This window comes from Gavia stellata, chromosome 20, assembly GCF_030936135.1.
Source record: "Gavia stellata isolate bGavSte3 chromosome 20, bGavSte3.hap2, whole genome shotgun sequence".
NCBI lineage: Eukaryota > Metazoa > Chordata > Aves > Gaviiformes > Gaviidae > Gavia > Gavia stellata.
The window spans coordinates 14902134-14923913 of NC_082613.1; the positions used below are offsets into that span (position 1 = coordinate 14902134).

General features: G+C 49.9%; 1 protein-coding gene across 1 annotated transcript in view; it reads left to right on the top strand.

Moving 5' to 3' along the window:
- TOX2 (TOX high mobility group box family member 2) overlaps positions 1-21780 on the top strand; it is a 157172-nt gene that overhangs the window by 46440 nt on the left and 88952 nt on the right. The window contains exon 2 of the mRNA XM_059827198.1: positions 16698-16763. Coding sequence (XP_059683181.1) covers positions 16698-16763 — 66 coding nt within the window. The remainder of the gene's footprint in view (positions 1-16697; positions 16764-21780) is intronic.

Here is a 21780-nt window from a genome sequence, read left to right on the forward strand (position 1 = left end):
CACTTTCCCCCACTAAGTGCTTTTGGAGAAAGCATGAGAGAATAATCTTGTTAGCTAGTAAATGTGATTTTTCAACTGTCTGACTTAGGTACCGTGAGGACTTGAGCAGGGGGTCCCAGTCTCTGGAAACATGTTGTTCAAAAAGATCTCATGAGACATCAAAGCTGAACTCGAGTATCATCTCATTAAAACCCTGGGTCTGGAGGTGTAATGTCTTGGTCTGTTTTAACAGCGCATCCTTCCCTGCTGCAGAAGGACCATGAAACCCCTCGCAAGGCTTCGAGCAGCCCGGCTGGGCTGGGGAAGCCTGTGAGGTGGTACCCATCCCTCGTGTGCCCTCGATGGGCATCGCAACAGCTCGAGAAGCAGCAGCACCAGGTGCAGCTCTGCTTGTTGACCCCATCGGCACGGTCCTACCTCTACATTCACACGCTTGTGGGGTGGCATGTGTAAGGAGGTCCCTCTCTTGCTACGGTGAGAAAGGAAAAATGGCTTCTCCTACCCATGCCTTGACCTTGTGGGTAACTTCTTGCCCAAGGCCGTGCTTCATGGTGACACTGTGCAGATAACTGCTGCTTTGTGAGCTGTGTCGTTGGTGGGTCCAGCCTTCCTGAGCTGGATGTGCCTTTGGAGATACACTCCTGATCCTGTGGATGAGGAAGAAATTGCAACCAAGGAAGAGGGAAATGCTGCTGTTTGTGCCCTGTGCTAGCAAACCTAGTCACCTTGGCTGTCCTGGTTTTGACCAGCAGTTAAGAATGAGTCTCAAAAATGAGAGCATGAGGTCTTTGCAGAAGGGTTTGTGCCTTTGTGCAGTGCCTGGTAGAGTCTTTCTGGTGCCTGGCTGGGGTGGGGCAGTGCCCTGAACACACCACTTATGGGACAGTAACTGCTGCTCAACCCAGCTGATGCAAATGGGGCGGACAGCCTGGGAGGTGGGCAGTGGGGCTACGTACCCAACTCCTCAGGCTCTTCATGGTACCTGGCCTTACAGCCTCTGTTTCAAGGTGTTGGCTGCAAGTGTGCTCGGGGCCAGGATCCATTCCAGGGCTGAAAGCATGCTTATCTGGAGGGAAACTGCCTGTGGATCAGAGCACAGCACCCTTCGAGTGTGCCGGTGGGAAGTGCGTCATGACAAGGAGGGCTGCTTGCAAGGACCCGGCCCCGCAGTCCCTTTGGTTCTTCAGATGATGTCTGCTCCTCTGCAGGAGGCTGAGTGAGGATAAAGCCCATGCAGGCAGCTGCTCCGACAACCAGATCCACATGGACACGGAGAGCAATACTCCATAGTACCTCTCACAATCGTTCCTTTAACAGGCATTGCCTGGATTATGTACGAGAATTAATAAATATTAAAGTGGATTTAAGAAAACCCTTCGGTGTCAGGAATTGCGGGGACCAGCCAGAGCAGGCAGGGGATTGCAGCTACCACCACCGAGGTGCATCTCCTCTGTGTGTCCCAGCGGGCTGGGCGTGAGCGTTTCCTCCTCTTGCGAAGTCCGTGTTGGCCTCTCCGGGGCCATTTTGGTGGCAGCTCCAGTGTCACCACCGTGCCCACGGCTTCGCAGGAGGGAGGCAGGGGGCTGGAGCACAAGGATCACAACAGCGGCTACCGTTTCCCATTGCTTCGTTAGCGCAGCTGTGCTGATCAGTGGGCTGCACCCATACAAACAGGAATGGCCAGGCCTTGGGGCTTCCCGCCCCACGGCAAAGCCGGCAGCAAGCCAGTTTGGGGAATTTCAACAGCAGTGGAAGGGGAAGCGCAGCCATAAATCCTGCGCGATTTGAGGGTAAGGACCACGTGAGAAAGGTGGGAACTCAGCTTGTCAAAGGAGCGTTGACATTTTCCCTTTGTCAGCATGAGTTAATGTTGAACAGGGCAAATACTTCCCCGCCAGAAGGAGCCTAGCGAGACCTTATTTGTGAATATATGAATAGCAGTTTTGTAAATAGTGCATCTGAATTTATGAATGATCTGACACCGACAGGTTGAAACAAACTCTGTAATTTTATTGTGTTAGATTTAGTAGGTCAGACATATACATGCCAAGTCAAAATGACCTAGAAAACCTTTCTAGGTCAAACTATTGCTTGAAAAGTTGTCTTTTTCAAAGGCAAGGCCATAAGATTTCATGCTTACTCTGACGCATTTTCCTTCTAACAGTGCAACATGTGTCTTCGGGACATGGCAGAGAATTTGTCTTATCTCCTGCACTGAGAAGAGAGAAAGAAACGTGAAGAAGGGGGATACTAATTTCTTAATATAAGGTGGCCTTTTCTGGCCACCTCATGTGTCCTCAGATAGTACATTGGATACCTGGCTGGCAGGATTTTGGGCTAGAAGTTGCAACACCAATTATATTGGCACCTGGCTATTTCCCGCAGTGCTAAAACCTGCCCAACTCCTGGGTCCGGCAGCAATCAGCACCTCCAGCCTACCTTTGGAGGCCTCACCCTTCATTAGATGGGAAATTATTTATTAGGAGGAGCTTTTTCTCCCCTGAAGAGGCTCAGGGGAGGCTGGTGAGGCTTGCACGCAATGACTCTCTTCTCCAGAGAGATGGGATGGGGCCGAGCCGCACTCTGCTAACCTGGGCACCGCAGCCCGGGAGTGACGGAGGCGGATGAAGTTGGAAGGATCAAGGCTGGAAGGACCCAGGACCTTGATGTCATCGTCCTGCAGCTTATGCCTGCTCTGTTAACACTGCTGCAGTCTGAGCAGCTGCAGCTTTCGTGCTGTTAGAAGGAAGCCTGAACTTCTAATAAAAGCTCAGCTGTTCGTGTGGGTTACTTCTTATTTCAGAGTGCAGACATAACCCTGCCTCCAACAAGAAGTGAAAAGGGCTACCGCTCACCCCCGTATAGTTTTGGATGGACTGAAACGTATTTGTCCTGCGGTGCTTGTGGTGACGCTGTGCAGCGTGGCTGGACGAGGACCTAGGGCTGGCGTTGGGCTGGAGACCAGCCGTTAGGCAGAACATGGAAGGATGCTGGGCTGAGACGACGGCATCCTTGGAGGTACCCGAGCAGGAGTCCCGCTTCCCAGCCACGGCCGAAGGCAAGTGGCACCTCCAGGTGTTGTTTGCACATTGTGCCCGCTGGCTTTGCTCCCCGGGAGGGACGGCTCTGTGCCCCGTTTCCCATCCTGCGCCCAGGGCTCCCCCCTGCTCCCCTCCACCTGCCCAGCCCAGGCACGGTTAACCCCGCAAGCAGGGCTCAGCGCTGGCAGGTACCGGCACGGGGGGCATCCCGGCTGCTTCTACCGGCCCCCTGGCCTCCGGCGGTGCTGCCCTGCCCGCGTTCCCGCCGGAGCGGCACAACCCAAGCTCCACAGGTTGCAAATCGTTTGTTCAGCCAAGCCGTGACCTACTTGAAAGTAGCTTTTGCCATCCCAGGGAAGTGGGTAATGGGAGGCTGCGGTGCCTTCTGAACAATTACAGCTCACAGCAGTCCAAATGAAAATGTTTGTTGAAAACAACATGTGCATAATTAAGGCTTAATGAGCCCTTGTCTGTTTGGAATCTGCAATTAGATTTATAATAGAAAATACTAGCAAATGCCAAAGAGCTTTAAAAGAAGCCGAGATAAAAGATAATTTTGCTGCAAGTCTATAGTAATACTGTAATTTAATGAGCTGGAAGTGGTGCAGAGAAAGACTGTAAAAGCTTTGGACAAGTTTGTATTGTGCGTGTTTATCTTATCTGCCCATTTCCCTATCTATAAAGCTGTCAGTCTTGCTTTTAACTGCTTGGAAAAAGGCAGGACTTTGCTAAAATCAGGAAGGCTCCCTTTGTTTATTTTTATTTAAGTCATTAATTAGTCGGGCAAAACTGCTTTTTCTCTTTCTCATCAACATGCTTTAAACTTCTTGTTAGGGTTAATAATAGTAATAATAATAATAATAATATCTCTAGTCAATTACTTACAGTGAGGCAAGGGCATAATAGTAATCAGAGGTTCCTCTTTCGGCTTAGTTTCATTCATTTTAATGAGTTTTCAACTGTCTTTTTAAGATGTTGGGAATTTTCAACGCTAAGGTGTGTATTTTAAGAAGTAAACTTGAGGTCGGCTTGGCTGCAGTAAGCACGAACTACCTTCTCGCCCTAATGAAAAAAAGTTATGCGGCAGTAAAATTAGCTGAAAAGATTAATAAGATGAACAGAGAGACATCTCAAAGGGAAAAAAAAAAAAAAAAAGAGCTGAAATCAGAAGTGCTTGGGAGAGATGGCTTATTGGTGGGGTTTTTTTAATAACCAGAAGTTGAGGTTGGGAATGAAGCGGTACCAGCTTTGGGTACGACGCGTGGACCTGGTAGGGATTCGAGGTCAGGGCGATGCGGTGGCAAGGCGTTTCGTGCACACCCCTCTGGAAGCACAGCCCAACAGCTTGCTTTGACCAACCTAACTCAGCACTTCATAAAATAGGACGTACAAGGATGTGGTAATGCTGCCTGTGGAGATACCTTTCCGATGTGATTTTATTGCCCGTGTGAAATGTCGCTGAGCTTCAGCTTCTGTAAAACCATGGGTTTGCATGTCTTGAGTCTCTGGCGTGTGAAGTCGCAACACCAGTGCTGTGTTGGCAGCTTCGTGCGTGCGACATCTCCAAAGCTCTGTGTTGTCTCCTTGTAACCTTTCAGCCGGCGGATTTTGGCTCCAGCCTCTGACTTCGCAGCGGCGATGAGCGCCCATGGCCCAGCGCGTCTGCACGTTCACGACTCTGCTCCCGACCCACCGCAACTGCCGCCTCGCGGGGTTTTGCTGTTCTCACGGGCGTGGGTCCGCACGGTCAGAGCGGCCCCAGTGCTGGGTGGTTTAACCCCACCATGCAGCACATCGCTCGGGTCGCTGCCGCGGGCGGAGCTGTGCCCCTCCCAGCCCTGCAGCTGCCCATCGCTGCTTGGGGGCTTATCTCAACTGCTCCTTGTACCAAACTTCCCGTAAAAATGCTTTTTTTGCAGAGGTCAGGATTGTGAGGCTTTTTGGGTATTTCCCCCAAACGGCTTGCTCAGCTTGCAGCCTCTGAGGCAGAGCCTGGCTCTGATGTCCCCGTCTGCTTGGCCCCACAGCGATGCCTCAACGGCAAATCTTCTGGTGATGAAAATTCGGTGTTGCTCCTTTGCTTCCACCACTGGAGGGGATGGGGTGATAGGTGGGGGCTGTGGATGGCAGTGGGGTCCCCTGGGTGCAGCACAGGCTACTGGAATGGCTTGGGGGGCTCGTTGCTCTTTGTTTAAGAGGATAATTGTAGTTTTTGTTAAAAGGCAGCATCATCAGCATAGTCAAAAGGAGGCCCATGTGCAGGAGACGATGCTCTTTCTGGCAAAGTCGGGATCTGAAATCTGGCCGCCTTCAAGCCTACAAGAGACTTTCATCTGAAGAGTGGGGAGGTTTGGGTAAACTCCCTCTCCCCGATGGTCTCAGCAATGGGGCTTCGGGCTCCCCTCCGCATCCTTCCCCCGGCACGGCAACCCAGCCTGCCGGGATGAGCTCGCCGTTGTCCTGTGTGCGTCAAAACACACATTGAGGTTGTGAGTGGTCCCCGTCGGTTTAATTGGGTGGGTTTAGAAAGAATGGCACGGTTGTGATGCTGGCAGGATAAAAGCCGGTTCTCTGGTACAGGAAGCTGTGTGCTGTGTTATTCTTCATGATTCGTTTACATGAGACCTTCCCGACTCTCGCTAGGATTAGGGTCTGGTTAGATGATGTAGAAACACTTGCAGAAGATGCATGTGGAGTCTATGATTTAAATAAGTCTGGGCAAGGTAAGAGGGGGAAAAATGCAGAGAGCTGTATGAAAAGTGGGCTGTGAAGATGCTCCCAGACTTTCAGGGTGTAATTTCAGAAATTACCTTCCTATCACCCTTGGGTTTTAGGTTTTTTTGTCTTTAAAGGAGATCTCACTTTTCATTAGTTGTTTTTTTTTTTTTAAACCATGAACATGTCCTAACGCCTAAGGTAAAATTATGAAATGGATTGTACTTTGTCAGCCCTTTTTTTTTTTTGCAAGTCATACTATGTACCGCTGCAAGAGTTATTTTCGTACACAGTTGAGTGCAGAACCACAGAAGGCAGGTTTTCACCGGTGCCAAATTATTTGTGTGTTGGAAACTACTCTCTAAATGACTAGCATGGAAGCTCTCTGTTTTGGTTTTTTTCCCTCCTGACTAGCTATTTTTGCATAACGCTCCCCATGCTTACTAAAGTTGTCTTGAAAATCGATTATTCTTCTCCCTCATCTTTGCAACAGAAGAAAAAAAACCATGATCTTGAATTCCGGGGGGCAGAGATGTGCTTTTGCTTTCGCTAGTGGGGCAAAGCTTCGAATGATGGAAGCGTTTAGCAAAGTACCTGGCTGCGCTCGCGAGTGAATAGCGTGTGCTCTGGGCTGTGCTTCAGACCGGCTTTGCTGAAGGAACAGTGGCTATAGAGAGAATTAAGTAACTATTTTTCTTCTTGAGTGGCAATTGAGTAGTAACTGTGATTTTTGTGAATTATTGGAGTATATATATTCAGGAGCCAGGTTGTTAACCTGTACAGCTGTCAACAAGGCGTCGGGATCAGAAGCATAATACATGGGCTTAAAAAGTTAATAGCCTTAAGCAATCTTTGCATCGCTCCTCTGACAGCTCTCTTCCTCTCCGCGACGTGCACTTGGGTACTTATTTATTTATTTACTCTGCAGTTGAGAAAAGATAAATCAAGACTTCCAAAATGATTCCCGCACCCTGCGCGGATGTCAAACCCGCGGCTGCTGGCGCGGGGCTGCTGTGGCGGCAGCTGCTTCCTTCGCTTGCTCCCGCGGCTCTTCTCCTCGCCGGCGAATTGCTTTTATTCAGCCCAGCGCTTCGCTTTCAGCCCCGGGCTTGGGTGTGCGTCCGAACACGGCTGCCCACCCCGGTCCCTGCTCGCTCCCTGGGCCAGGGGGACAAACCTCCTCGAAATTATAGGATGGGAAAACTTTCTGGCTTAAGTTTTCTTTCTTCCCGACCGCTCCCTTGCTTCCTTAGATGTTTGGGTGCCGGTGGCCACACCTAGCCCCGCTTCAGCGGTACCTGTGGTAGGGCGAGGGTTGTTGTTCTCGTATCGAAAACGGCATCTCCATAACAGATTTCCAGAGCAGAGCCACACTGGTGGCTGCTTCCGAGGCAGACAGGTATAAGCTCTATTTTTATCTCAACCCTGAGGTTTTTATCTTGCAGAAAACAATGTTTGTAGGTGCCTTTGACGCTGACACAGTTCCTTGCACAGAGCCTCCGCGCCTTCTTTTAGATCTTTGTACGTTTTCTGCCTCTCTTAGTTTCCTGTGAATTACAAGTGTTACCGGTGAAGCAGGCGGAGCAGTTAAGTCTCATTATCACTTACTGTATTTGTTTCAGACTGTCTACACACCAGCCCGGTGCCAGGAAATGCGCTGCATGCATTTACCTTCCTCCCTCCCCAACAACGCACAGGGCAGCAGGCATTGCAGTGGGAGCCGGTGCCTTCAGCCCCCCTGGTTATTGGGCTGCCAAGGGGAGAAGGACCAGCTTAGCAAGGGTCTGGTGTTTATTTTTGTTGTAGATAAACTGTGGAGCACCTGCGTAAGTGTGATAAACAACGCAGGATGTGCTTGTTGTTTGGTTTCGAAAAGGAAGTGATGTGCGTGCCCGAGCCTTGCAGCTACATCTTGCAAAATAAACAGCGTTGAGCGTGGTCAGCGATGGGCTGGAGAGGTCCTGGGTGAAAGCAGGGGTGTGCTGGGAGGGTGGGTGTCAGGGGGTGCTGCCCACCTCCCAGGCAGCCTGTTTTCCTTATCTATGCCCAAACTTTGAGAGAAATCAGGAAGGGTTTGGTCTGGCCACAGCTGCAGCTCTGGTGAGCACCGTGGAGAGGAGGAGGATGGAGATCTCCCGTGCTCCCGGGGCACCGGGGCTGCTGGAAGCACCACGCAACACCTCTCCCAGCCAGCGTTACATCAGGGTGCTTGGCAGACTGAAAGCTAAAAACTAGACACAGTCATCTGAACGTGATCAAAAAGTGCGTTAGATCAAGATCTGCCCCCAGGGGCAAAACCTGCTACCTTGAAAAAACCCAACCCCTTCTCCACGCACGCAGCGGAGGTGTAAGCGTGAGCAGCTTTAGCCTTCAAATGAATAGTGCCTTTCTCTGAGCATCGTTCTCCCTTGCTGCGGCTGGGAGAAGGAGAGGAGGCTGGATGGAGGATGAGCTGGTCTGTGCTGCTTTCGCTTCTTTTCGGGGTCGCACGTGAAAGGGTTAAGCAGAATTTTGATCTCGGCAATATTTTCATGCTTATACATTCTGTTTCTCATTTCCATGACAAAGATGGTAGGAAGAGCAGAATAAGGTACAGAATTTGCAGAGCAATTTTAAGACTGTAATGAGAACAGAAAATAGTAGGGGGAGAAGAATTGTAATTAGAATATGAAATGGGAAAAAAAATTAATCTATTTCCATGTCAGTCTTAAGACTAAATTCTGCTGCTCCCTGTAGCTTTCAGTGCACGGATTTTTTTGTGTGTGTATGTGAAGAGCTTGAACTCCCTTGCAGGCTCTGAAAGGTCCAGGTAAATGAGTTTAAGTCCTCATTCCCCCCCAATAATGTAATAACAATAATTTTGTGTGCAGCGTTCACAGAAAACCAGCCAGTCTCTTAGATAAATGAATGCTGTCACTTGAATAGTGGTGGCATTCAAGATCTCTCCAGCCTCGAGTACAGGAGAATAAAAGGGGACTCTGGAGATGCTCTTGGGGAGGAGGTCCGTGCGGCTGCCTGGGTACGCGTCGCATGATCACACCTCACCGAAGCACCCAAACACCACATACCGCCCGTTGGGAGGGACGTCTGCGTGTCCCAAGCCCCCAGCAAAGCCGAGCCAACCAGGTGGGGTTCCGCAGCACCTGGTCCAGCTGAGCTCTGAGTATCTCCGGGGATGGAGATCCTACAGCCTCGTGTCGTGGACTAACATTTGGCCACCCACATGCTGGAAAATGTTTTTCCTCATGTCTAACGAGGTTGCATCTACTCACGGAGCTTCCAGCAGCCCATAGGTCGGGGTCATCTTGAGCTCAGTGGTTTGGATTTACTATTCCCCTCCAATTTGTCCAGTTGCTATTCTGGATCCTTCGAGGCTACAGCATCCTGCAGCAAGAGGTTTTGCTGTTAGACCCTGTATGAAGAACTTCTTTGTAAGGTGTTTAATTCCACTAGCTAATGATTTCAGTGTCTGCCTCCTTGGTTTTAGGCTGTGAGAACCAGAGAAGAGCCCTTCCCTGTTCTCGTCTCATGTCTTCATGTGCATCTCAGTTGAGTGCCTCTATATCTGCCACCTCTCCCTCATCCATGTACACCATTCCACACCTTGGATCCTCCCTGCGCTTGCCCTCTCTCCTTCTCCTAACTGTACAGATGGTAAAATAACGTTTGAGCTTTTATTCTTTGTTCTTTACCTAATTGCTTCTAAAAGTTGAATGGCATTTTTGGCAGCTGCTGAGGACTGAGAAGTTGGAAGTGAACTCTCCTCAATGAATGCACGGTTTCTTTTCTGGACAGTAACAGCTATTTTAAGGCCCATTGTCGTGTCCGTGTTGTTAGGATTGCTTTTCTCCAGTGCATTACTTTGCATTTATTGACATTAAATTTAATTTTCCATTTCCTCACTGCCGCTAACTGCGAGTACTAACTGCGAGAGTCTTAATGCAAAGCCATTCAAAGTCGCTTTTATTTTTGGGTAGCCTGAAAAATTTTTGTCTCATTAATAAACTTGAATCCTCTTATGAACTGGATAGATTTTAGTGCAGATGGATGGTGGACCATGATCCTCCTCTTGCTAAAACCTAATGAGTATCTTTTCACTGGCTGTGAGCCAGAGGACCTTCCCTTTTGTCCCATGACAGGTTGGGTTTGGTTTTTAGAGCTTTTTTCGAGAAACCTTTTGAGAAGTCCAGCCAGAGAGATCACTTCGCCTTTTCTAGGTACCTGTTGACCCTTCAGCAAACACTAAAGTGGGCTGCGAGGCACGACGTCCCTCGTCTCAAGTCTCTCTCCGCTGCCTCATCGGTGTGTTGCAGCTCCAGATGGTTTCACGCTGAGGGAGTCAGACCGTCTGGTCTGGCACCTTCCCCTTGCATTTCCCGTTTGTTTTGGAGCGGAGGCAGTAGGCTATGCACCGCATTTGTTACCTTGCATTGCTTTAGAGCAGATGGGTGAAGGCTGCTTGGCCGTGGGGGTTCCTTAGGATTTTGTTGGTTTGGTTTGTATTTTTTCCTACTGGCCATCCCGGTGTGAGACCTGCTCACATGGGTCTTTCCAAGGGAGATGCTGCGGTTTGGGAACCACTGAATACTCCATCAGTGTCCAAGCCAGTGCAGATCATTCCTGTCTTTCCCACCTGGTTTTAGTTTCTTGACAGTCTCTACCGTACCTTGGGCAGCCCTTGGCACCACCAGCTCTGCAGCAGGTTTCCTGCTTCTCGTATGTTTGAGAAATAACTGTTATTAGGCTTTTATCCTATTTGTAAATTGTCCTTAAAACAAACCAACCACTTTTTACTGCAAGGTTTTAAGCCTTAAGTCTTCACCTGTATCAATCTGAGTTTACCCTGGGATAATCCATGAGAACGTTGACTGCCTGTAGAGAACTCAGCCCCCATAAAGCCCAGGTGACTCTTGCAGATGTTCAGCTGTGCAACCCTCTGAAGTGTGTACTGCCTCTGACACTGCTGGGGTGTTCTGCTCTCTTTTAATGCTATTTATCCCGAAGCAAATTGCAGCGTGTGGCCGGCCCGGGCGGCTGCGCAGTGGCTGGGATGGAGCTGCAGAGCTTTCCTCGCAGGAGGGTCCTGGGGGGGGGTCGTAAATCTATTGCTGAGCTTTTGACCCTCTTTGACAGGATCAACTGAGGGGCTATCCAAGCGTTTCAGCGGACAAATAAATAATGCTAAGTAGATCACTTTGGGCCAGAGGTTGTGTAAAGACCTTAATGGGGAAACCGCAGTTAAAGAGATTAAGCTAGCCTCGGCGATGTATTCCCCGAAGAAGCGTGATGCTAAATTGCTCCTATAGGAAATCACCGCGGCAGCTCTGCAGGCAGCAGCACTGACAGGGGCAGGGCTGAAGCGAATATTTCACATCCCGGGGATGTGGCAGAGATGTGTGCTGGCAAAGACGACCCTTGCCAGCACCGGGGTCGTTGGGTTCGGTGTTGGTGCCCAGCGCGCCCACAGGGCTGAGGCTGGTACGCAGGGGTGCCTCGCGCTGCGCAGGAGCAGCATCGTGGGGACGTGGGGCTGGAAATACCGTGGCCAAAATACAGTTACAGCAGAATGTGGTTATGCCACTCAAATAATGCTTGCCTGATAAAAATGAGTTGTGGAAAAAACTACTTCTGTAAAACTTTCTAAAGAAGAGTTATATTTCCACATGGTGGGCAGGGTGCCATCGGAGGCAGCTAAATAAACCCCAGCAACACATGGGCTACAATAATTTTATTACTTTTTTTAATGGGGAGTATTAAATGTAGCATTGACGGCAAGTTTTCTTGTATCCTAACTTTTATTCACTAAAAACTTCAAGGTATTTGTTGCATGGCATTATTCTGGGTCACTCTATGTCGTGATGCTAGCAGTGGCTGAGATGTAGCTTGCTGGACACCGGAATCAGCTACATCCCAAGCATCTCCGGTGAAAGGTGACATCCCCAGCGCACCCAGTCTGGAAATGAGGTGTCGTGGCTTGAGAGGGGACCCGCTGCCTGTGTCCTGGCACAAGGAGGCAAAACTGAGAGGCACGTACTCATAGCTTTGAGCAGTAGGAATCACTGGAAGCACCCAATTCATCCTTCACGGGGCGTTTAATAGCTCCCTGATAATGATGGCTTTTAGTTACCGCTGGATTTGCATTAACAGGCCACTTTTTAAAAGATCCAGATCCTCAGCGCACTTGCAGTTAAGGTGCTCTGGTCCAGTATTGCCAAGATTGAGTGTTAAAATTTACGTAAGATCCCTCAAAAAAAAAAAAACTCAAACAAAAAAAACCAATCCCCAAACCCACCACACTTAAAAAGTTAAAATACAATGAAATAAGAAGTTTGGAAGATTTTTGAGATCTCGCAGGTGTTATTGAAGCCATTCCTGTTATGAGTGCTGCCAACATATTTCTTACAAAGTAGAGGTTTTCATCTCAGCTTATGACTCTCAGGAAATAAAAGAATGTGATGAGACTCGTAATAAAATTGTACAAGCTGGCAGTGCCATCCATGAGAAAGTAACACCTTCTCTGAATCTTGGCAGGAGGTTGTGTTTCTTTCCACTGGGTCCTTCCCAGTTAACAAACATTTATTCTCTCTGTTTGCGCAGAGCTGGAGATCACACAGCTGCTTTGCTCTGGGGTCTGTCCCAGCTTGCAGCATGCATTTACTTTTCTTACTCATTTTCATCTTACTAACATGGGACCCGTATGACCTCTGGCCACATTTACAGGTTTGAAAATAACGTCGTATCGCAAAAATAATAAACAAAAGTGAGTCTAGAAAAGCAATAAAAATGAAAAAGTGCTGCTTAGAACATCCTCTGAATCAAGCCTGCGCTCAGCTCCCTGTACGGGCTGGTGGATGCACAGCAGCGCTCTGCCTCCGGAGCTGCGGTGCCAGCTACAGCTCCCCTGGAAGAGCCACAGTAAAAGAATTGTATTTTTAAGAAATTCTCCACGGCAAACTAAATTTCAGAGAGTTTTCTCACAGACTAGAACTGTCCTTGTATCTCTTGCTTGCACCCAAAACACAGGGTAGTGTGTCCGATGCAGAGGCGCTGTCCTGGAGGCACGGCTCGGTGTCTGTCACCCGGATTTCCTTGGGACTCCCTGTTTGAACGCGGCTGACGGCGTCTGTCTGCTTCTCCGCCGGTGCCAGGCAAAGTCACCTCCTGTGGCCCGAGATCGGGTCACGCCTGCGCTCCCCTTCCTTTGGCTCGGAGTTCATGTCACCTGCAGACGAAGGCTGGCGTTCCTTGGGCAGCGTGCCTTTGTTTGCAGAGCTGGTGGGAATTTGGGCGGTTTCCTCTGTGTTTTGTTGTTGGTTTTTTGTTAAACAGGGTGGGTAGAGTTGTTTCCGTCCTGAGCACGTTACGTGAGACAAGTTTGAGTTGGGATTTGGTGAAGTGGGGCTTTATGGGTCCTTTGTGAAGTAGAGGTCCTTGATTCTAGTTGTGCTTGTAGGCGACCATCGCTAATGGAAGTCAGTGCAAGTTAGATAAAAAAGGGTCCAAGTCTCAGCTGAAGGAAAAAGCGATTAATCGCATCTTCCCGCCTCTCCCAGTTTGCCAACTTGGCTACGCAGGGTTTGCATGTCCCAGGTTTTCAAGCGAACACCTTGTCTTGGATGCAAAGTGCTATGAGCAGAGAGCGATCCCAGCTCACCGCTGCTTTGTACGCGTTTCATGCAGGAGAGGGTGAGAATTAGCCGCAGCCACTGATTTGTTCAATAGGCTGCTTCTATTAGCCAAAGAATAACAGAAATTAAATAATTACAGAAGAGCAAAAGGATGATTAAGACAACTGCGCGAGGGTATGTTCCTTTCAAATTAGGACTTGAAAGTGATACCCGCTGCTCCGCACGCGCACATCATTCAGTACAGGTTGGATCAATTTTGGGGGCAGGGAGGGTGATGAATGGATGCACCCGGGTCCGGAACTGCCTGGGAGGCTTGACACGCACCGGGAGTTAGACCAAAGCGAGAAGGGAGGAAGCGTTTGTAACGAAGGGAAATATTAACATGTCTGTTTCTGCCATAAATCCACCTGGAATGATTGTTTTGAAGTGCATTCTGTAGCAAAACAATAATGAGAAGAGGGAGAGCACATTACTTATCTGCTCTACCTGGCTGGGGTATAAGTGGCAAACATCTAATTGAAAAAATATCCTGATGGGAGAATTTCTAATAAATTTGTTTGCACCCTCATAGCCTGGAGGAGAGGAAAAAAAATCCAATCAGCAGTGGGGAAGTTCCAAAGTCCCCATTGCATTTTGAGTCTTGATTTTCAGGCTCGCTGCTCAGACTGGCAATCAGAGGCGCAGTAATTTTGAAGGCAGGTTTCATTACAGTTATTACGAAGGCGTCAAGGCCACAAGGAAGTGTGGAGCAGAGGTAGGGGAATAGTAGAAAGCCATAAAAAAAAATACATTCTGACAAACAGCATGATGTAGAGAAAGCAGAGTGCTTGTCCTGCCCTGGACCTCCCCAGTGAAAGATACTTTTTATTTTCTGAGTGTAGATTTCCAGGTGACTTTTGTTTTCTGGAGAAGAGTTGTTTCAATCAGGTCTTAGTCTAGATCTGCAAAATACTGTGCTGGAGCAGGACAAAAATAGGGCACTTGTGCGAGGAAGGTGGATGGATGGATGGATGGATGCATGCATGCATGGATGTGTAGTTAAATCTCTCAGAGGGGCAAAGCTTTTACTTAAAAAAGAGCTCTTCCTTTCCTGATGTGGAAGTAAATATTTCTGCAGTGCAAATTTCTGACTGGTTCCAGGGATGGACAGAACTATCTCCCCGCTGGAATATTTTATCTCTCTTCAGGGCTGCTTGCTGGAAAGCTCCTGTGCGCCTCACCTGCCGCATCTCAGTGCAGTCTCAAGATGCAATAGGTTTTAGCACCCCGCAGTGCCGCTCAGCATGTCTGTGCAGCAGACCTGATGCCAAGGTCTGGGGCTGCAGATCGGGCCAGTGCAGAGGGCCCTATACCCACGCGGTGCACAGCCTTGGGCTGTCTGCTCAGGCTCCAGGATCCACCTGATGGTTTTTTGGTGGGGTGCTCCCAGAAAGAGCTTGGGAGTGGGACCTCAGGACCATAGTTTTGCCTGTTCCAAAAAAGATTGACTCCCCAAAACCATGCTGCTGCCCATGCCAAGTCAGAGACGGGCTCCTCCCGCAGAGCCTGGGTCCCGCTGCCGCAGGGCTGAGCATCTCCACCAAACGGTGCCACCTCTTCTGCAAATTCAGCCTTCTCCGCTGGGGTTGGCTGGGTTGGCAGAGGGCATTTAGGCCATAGAGCTGATGGAGTCTCCGTGCCTGGAGGCACGGCAGCTCCAGCTGGAACCGTGTTAGCAGGAGCCGGCTATGCCAGCGATCATTTTACAGGTGGAGGGAAATTCAGTTTGAAGTGGATAGCACCCGCCTGGCTTCTGGGAGAGCTGCTTGTCCCGGCAAGCCCGGAGGGCTGCCGATGCTTGCTGCATCCCGCGGTGCCTGCCTCGCCGATGGGTTTACCGAAATCCAGCGTTTGCGCAGGGATCCCCTTCCACCCTGGTGCGGCTGCCATCAGTATTAGTTAATGAGCGTCACAATACCCGCTCTGATTTTGCTGCTTTTAATTGGTTTGCTCTGCTATCCCAGAGGATAGATGACAATTAGAGGGTTTCTGTGTGTGCTGACGCCGAGCAGAGCTGTGTTACCCCCACTTGGCTTTACCAACTCTGCTGACTTTAATAGCTGATCCTGTAGCACTCTGAGAAATAGAAGTGTAATTAATGATCGACACTGAAAATCTTCACCTGGTTTTATTTAGATTTCTCTTTTATTGTTCGTAATATGACCAATTTCTGTTAAGGCATAAGCGGTATCAGCTTCGTATCAGAGAGCGAGAGGACACGCGAGGGGTGAACGATCTTCAATTCATCATCGGCTTGTAAGGGCAAGAGCGTTGGCTCTTGCCCTTACAAGCCGATGATGAATTCATTCACAGCTGGTACTTTCATCCCTGTCTCGGGAGTGTTTTATGGCATAGCCCATTTTATTGCCATAATTAATTTGTGAACTTAGCCTTGAGAACTGCCCCAGCCATACTTCGAGCCAGAGACAATCCTGGAGGGCTTTTTTCCTTCGTTTGGAATCAGAGCAAGTGAAAAGCTCCCGCTGTAGCTAATTAATGAGAAGAGTTTTGCAGTTCTCCATGGGGGTTTTGTAGCCTAATAAGTGGATTAGCAGTTCAGAACCGGGTGAAGGGGGCAGGCGTGTTTGCAGGAGCCGCGGGGGCACGGGGGAATGCACTGTGCTCAGGCTGCCCTGCCTGCCGCCCAGCCCCGAAGCCCAGCCGTGGAGGCAGAGCCCCGGCAGAGCAGGCAGGGGAAGAGGAGATGGGGGGAAACGTGCCGTCTTGCAGCCAGAGTTTGCAAACAACAGGAAACCGTCAGGAGGGGGAATCGGACTTTGCGTAGAGACCCCCTCGTTTATGGTCTGGAGTGATTTTCTGCGTGGCTGGTGTAGGTTTGCTTTGGTGGTTAAGGAGGATGTAGGTGTCTGGAGGAGGATTGAATGGGACCTGCCTGTCTTGGAAATTTCCGTCGATGGAAATTGGCTTTTTTAAAGCTGATAGATCGCTCTAGTGGGAATTTCAGCAAGAACTTCATTTGGGTGATCTTTGCTGCTGGGTAGATCTCTGGTTTTGCGCAGGGTTGGTTTCTTTGAACTGGAGTGATTCGTTCATTATTTTGCTGAAAAATTAACATAAATGTGCTATGTTACCATGGCTCACTGCAATAACAGCGATGTGTGTCTGCTCATACACACTCGAAAGTTTTAAAGGACCACCTCGGGATTTTCTTCTGGGAATCTTGGCATGAAGAGCCAGGAGAGTATTGGGGATGCACATAACCCTCGCGTGCAGGTGACATTTCACTAATTCTAACTTTCTTTTGTCTTTCTAGTTTGATGGGGAGAACATGTACATGGGAATGAACGACAACGCCCAGGAGTTTCTATCGGCAAATCAGGTAAGCGTTGATTTGCTTGGGTGGGCAGTGTGGATAGATTTTCTAGGGGACTTAAGCTTTGCCTAAGCACAAATTCTAGGAGCTCTCCGTGAATCTGTGCTCCTGGGACATCAGAAGGTCCACGGAGGAGGTCAGAGCTGGCTGCCAACCCGGTCGCTGCCGAGGAGCAGCGGCGGGTGCGCTTGGTACAGGGAGAGGGATGCGCTTGCGTGCCTGTGCTGCTGCGTACCGCCGGAGCCCGGCTTAGCCACGGCTCTCCAACGAGGCATCCTTCACTCGAAATGAAGGTGCAATTGGTGTTTCTGGATGCGGTGAGGTTTCCAAGTATTGTGTGTAGTTCAGGTGTCTCCTTCCCTCACGTAGAGTGTTTCCTGTAGCTAAATAGATTAGCAGTTAGCTGGCTTGGGGAGAAAAAGGAATCCATGGTTTCCTGTTTTGGAGCTATAAACCCACATGTGGAGGACCAGAATAGAAGTGTCATGTCTCACAGGTGCCTGAGCCTTCAGGGCTCTCTCTTGGCTTGGATGCACATGAAACAGAAATGTCTATTCAGTGGAGCCCTAAACATATATAAAGTTAAGCCCATGCTGGGAGGTGAGGACTCCAGCACATGCTTGCCTGTCTTCCTGACCAGCAGATGAGAGGTGGTCCCATCTGCATCCCCCGAGATGGCCTGGCATGGCTAGAGCGTGCTGGGGACTTGGTGCATCTTTGAGGTGCCTGATGCTGCACCCTCGGGGCGAGGAATCTCACCACATCCTGCTGCCTCAGGAGAGAAAGTGCAAGTTCATCACTAATATTTTTCAGCATCCCATTTTTGGGCTGGGCTGGGCCATTTCGTTGTGGGGCCCTGTTGACCGCAGCCACGTGCATCGTGGGCTGTGCAGGCTTATGTTGTGTGAAGTTGACACGTTGCAAAATTTGAAAGGTGGCATGTGACGATTTCCATCCAGCCCAAGATGCTGCTGGTTCCCATTGCCCCGGACCTGGTGTGTGTGGCCTGGGGCGAGGTTACAGTATGCTCCTGCTGCTACGGTTTGGTACTTAACCGCAGCATCGCTGTGAATTACAAGGCTATCCATGGTGTGTCTAACTCAGATACCAGTGGTGATTAAAATATGCGCATATTAAACTGAAAACAGGATGAAAACCCATTCTTTGCCTTCTTAGAGTGCGGTGGTGTGTTGGCTCGTTGCTCGGCAGGGTTGTTCCTGCTCTGGCTTTCGAAGACGGCACGTGAAGCCGCTGCCGCCGAGGCGTGGGGAGAGAGAGGGCTGTTCTCGCGTGAGAAGGATTTCCAGAGGGTGGGGAAGGAGCCGCAAACTCTGTGCTATTGAGTGATTCAGCAGAAACAAATAGTAGTCGATCAACAACGGCACGTGGTTGATTGTTAGAGCCAGGAATTGCCAGAGGTTGAGTAAATGGCGAAAGGGATGGGGTGACCCCAAGCTGTGCCGGCCGGGGGTCAGCCCTGTGCCTGCCCCCCCTCCCCGTGCTCCTCAGGGCTGCGCAGAGCCTACGAGCAAGTGCTGGATGCTAACGGGGGCAGTTGTCTTAAATACTCTGCCTTTAAAGACTCCCAAGGGCCGGCCATTTCACAGCCTCGTCAGGAAGGGCTGGTGGCACTGGCTCAGCGGCCAGCCACATTCCCTGGCCGTGATGCGCCTGCGGGATGGACTGGCCTGGAGCTGAACCACAGCCAACGGGAACCATTTGTGTTTCCTCCTCTACCTCGACCTAAATCACCTCGCAGCCCCTGTTGCGTCCCGCTTCCCCCGCGGGTGGGCAGTTGGAGAGAAATCAGAAGTGATGCTGCTGGGTGGGGAGCGGCTCTCTGTACCACGGTGGAGGAGGAGGAGGGCTGACTTCCAAATAAAAACAGAGGCTGTCGTGTGATGGAGGATTCATGTACTGTTTGAACCTGGGGGAAGGATAAACCAAACCAGCTTAGATCCCTGTAACCTGGGAAATAGCAGTTTACTCTTCATTTGTTCTCTATTTACTTGGTGACCTTTATTTCCTATTTTGAAATAGCAGTTAAGGATGAAAAGGGAGGCAGTCGCTTTCTCTTGGATGAGGGTGGGCAGGGGGCAGGTACCCCCCATTACAGGGATGGGTTTGTGCACGGGGCTGTGCTGCTGCTTTATCTCCTGGAGCAAAAGCTCTTTGGGGACTGGGGACCAACATGGAGAATAGACAGGGAAGTTTGTCTTGTCTTGCGTCTCCAGTTCCCCTCCTTGTGCTGCTATGTTCGGGATGGTCAGAGAGGAGCTGGGAGTGGGACCCAGGGGTGCAAGGGCGCAGGGAGGCACCCAGGGCTCTGCCACAGTGGGTGCCCCCATGGGATGCTGCAGTGACCCCCATAACCTCGCCGCGGGCAGAAGGAGGGGAGTGGGGAGGAAGGGCAAGCATCACGGTTCATGCCCTGCAAGGACGTTAGTGGTAGTTCACACCCAGCATGAGCTTTGGCCGAGGAAGACGGGGAGCAGCCTTCCTCCCTCACCCTCATTAGTTCGTCGTCTCCCTTTATTTGCCTGCACGTCAGCGGTTGTTTACCAGGGAGCGCTTTATAGCACTGGTCATGACTTCATTACTAATAACACAACTCTTCTATTTAAATGGGGGTTCCAGATGTTTTTTATTGTTTGCTAAACCTGTTGTAACCTGAATGAGTCCATTAAACAGCAGGAGCGCAGTTTCACAATCCCGCTTGAGAAGCTGCTAAATCACTGGCCCCGAGATGCCTGTACAGCACACACGGGATATCGCTCAGCCCTTGGGATCCTTGGGGACAAAGACAAATCATACACAATAGTTACTGAAGCCGTCACACTGTAATAGATGGGCCTGGTGGGCTGGGGTTTTTTCCCCATTTATGTCTTAAACTGGTTGAACTGGGCACCGATAGGCATCTGCAGCTCGCGGCAGCAGACACAGCTTCACGCTGAGCCCAGCTCGGGCGTAGGGACTGGGACATCCAGCATTAACAGTGGGAAATCTTAGCTTCACATCGCCTGTTTTAGGGCACGCTTGCTTATTTACCCCAGTTCTGTGCTACACAGTGAGCTCCCCTGGTACCAGCACGCTTGTGGTGGCCTGGGGTGAGACGGTCGCGATGAAATCCCCTGGGCCGGCGTGAAGAGCTTCCAGCCTCTCCATACTTCGAGGTGGCTGGGAAGGGCTGGGAGAGCAAGAAATTCATCTGTGTATGTGGCCTCATTTCAGCTGGAAAATTTTTAGGGGTCCACAGATGGAAGAAGTTCGATAGTCTTTGTTATAGGAAATTCTGTATTGCCTTGTGATTTTTCTTTCAAAATACCTAGAAGGAGTTAGGCGGAACGCAGAATTCAGGTTATCACCTCTCCCCCCACCCTGGTTTAAACCCAGGGGTGTTTAAATGGCTCCTGCCTGTCAGTGCAATGCTTTACACTTTCTGCCCAGAGATCCAGCGACTGCTTAAACTCTTGAGTCATCCTTTCCCATTACACAGATAAGATTATTCTCATTTTCCAACTGGAGCTACGGAGACGGTGCGGTTAGGGCAGCTCCCGTGCTGAGGGGTCCTTGGACAGTGTCACGATCCCGCAGCACCCGGACATCAGCCTGGTCTCAGCCCCTTGGATGGTTTTTGATCCTAAGGAGCTTCTGCAGTATCTCATGGCAAGAGCATGGTAAATCCAGGACCAGGGTCCGCTTCCCTCTCCTTCATCAGTCCCTACCCTGCAGAGCTGCTAACTTGGGAGAGGAAGAAGGAAAAAAAAAACCCACCACCCCCCCAAAAAAAAATCCAAACAAAACACCATCAAAACCATCTGAAAGCCAACTGATCTGCTCCCTCCCTTCATCTTACTGGATGTGATTGCTTCTGTGCTATCGGCTGCATTTCTCGTCAACCCAAAAAGGGTTCATCTCAGCTGAGAATGAAATGCAGAAATACAGGAGCCTAAAACATAATGAGAGCGCTGACAGATCCAGACTCACGCCGGCGCAGCCTGCTTGGGGAAAATAATTCCTCTTGTTCGATCAAATAGGAGGGACATTTGACCCCAGAAGTGAGTCAAATGTGAAATGTAATTCAACCCCCAACAGGGGCCAGAGTATAAATGCAACTTGACATCTGATCAAACCATGGCGGACATTTGACCCCCGAGATGAGTGAGGTATCTGTTGTCTCTCATGAAGTCGGCAGAGCATCATTCCTCACCCCTTTCTTTCTTCCCCTCCCCTCCGCAAACAAAGACAAGGAATTAAGTAATGCAAAAATCTCGAGGAATGGACAGATTACCAACCACGCGAGGTACTCTGAAAGCTGAGTACAAATGCAATGGTGCTGTTAAAAGAAATAAATAAAAACACTTTCACAATCATTAAGAGAAGACATTTGTTCAGGCCTTTGTGATAGGGAGAGTAACCCCAAGAAAGGCAAAGGTTGGGAAATTCCTGGTGTAGCTGGACAGGAATGAGGTTGGTTTTGTTTGGCATCGAGACTTTGGCTCTTGCAGGAAGACTCCACAGGTGCTTTATAAACATGAATTAACTACGCCTGGGAATACCCTGCAAGAAGGTATCATTATCCCACGTTACGGGTGGGAACAGCCGGGCCCTGGCATGGGTTTGGGAACAGTTGTCCTTCGGCTTATTGGGAGCAGGGATGTGACTCTGGCCCCGATCCATGGAGGGACATTATGGAAAGCCTTAGGAGAGGGTTTGTGACATTTCTCCTCTCTCCATCGCACATCTCTGGCTGCTGGCAGGGCAATGGGCAGCTTCGAAGGAGGAAAGAGCTGATTACTTACCGCTGGGCTCTTTTGATCCTGCACTCTGCCTAATCCCAGGAGCATTCATGGCTCATTCCAGCTGAACAACATGCCTGTTTCTGTGCCAACAAGTTAATTGGTATGACTCCTCGTACCAGTACTGTTGTTATAGGTCAGTATACTTTATTCAGGCCAGGGAGATCACAGAATCACAGAATCACTAAGGTTGGAAAAGACCTGTAAGATCATCAAGTCCAACC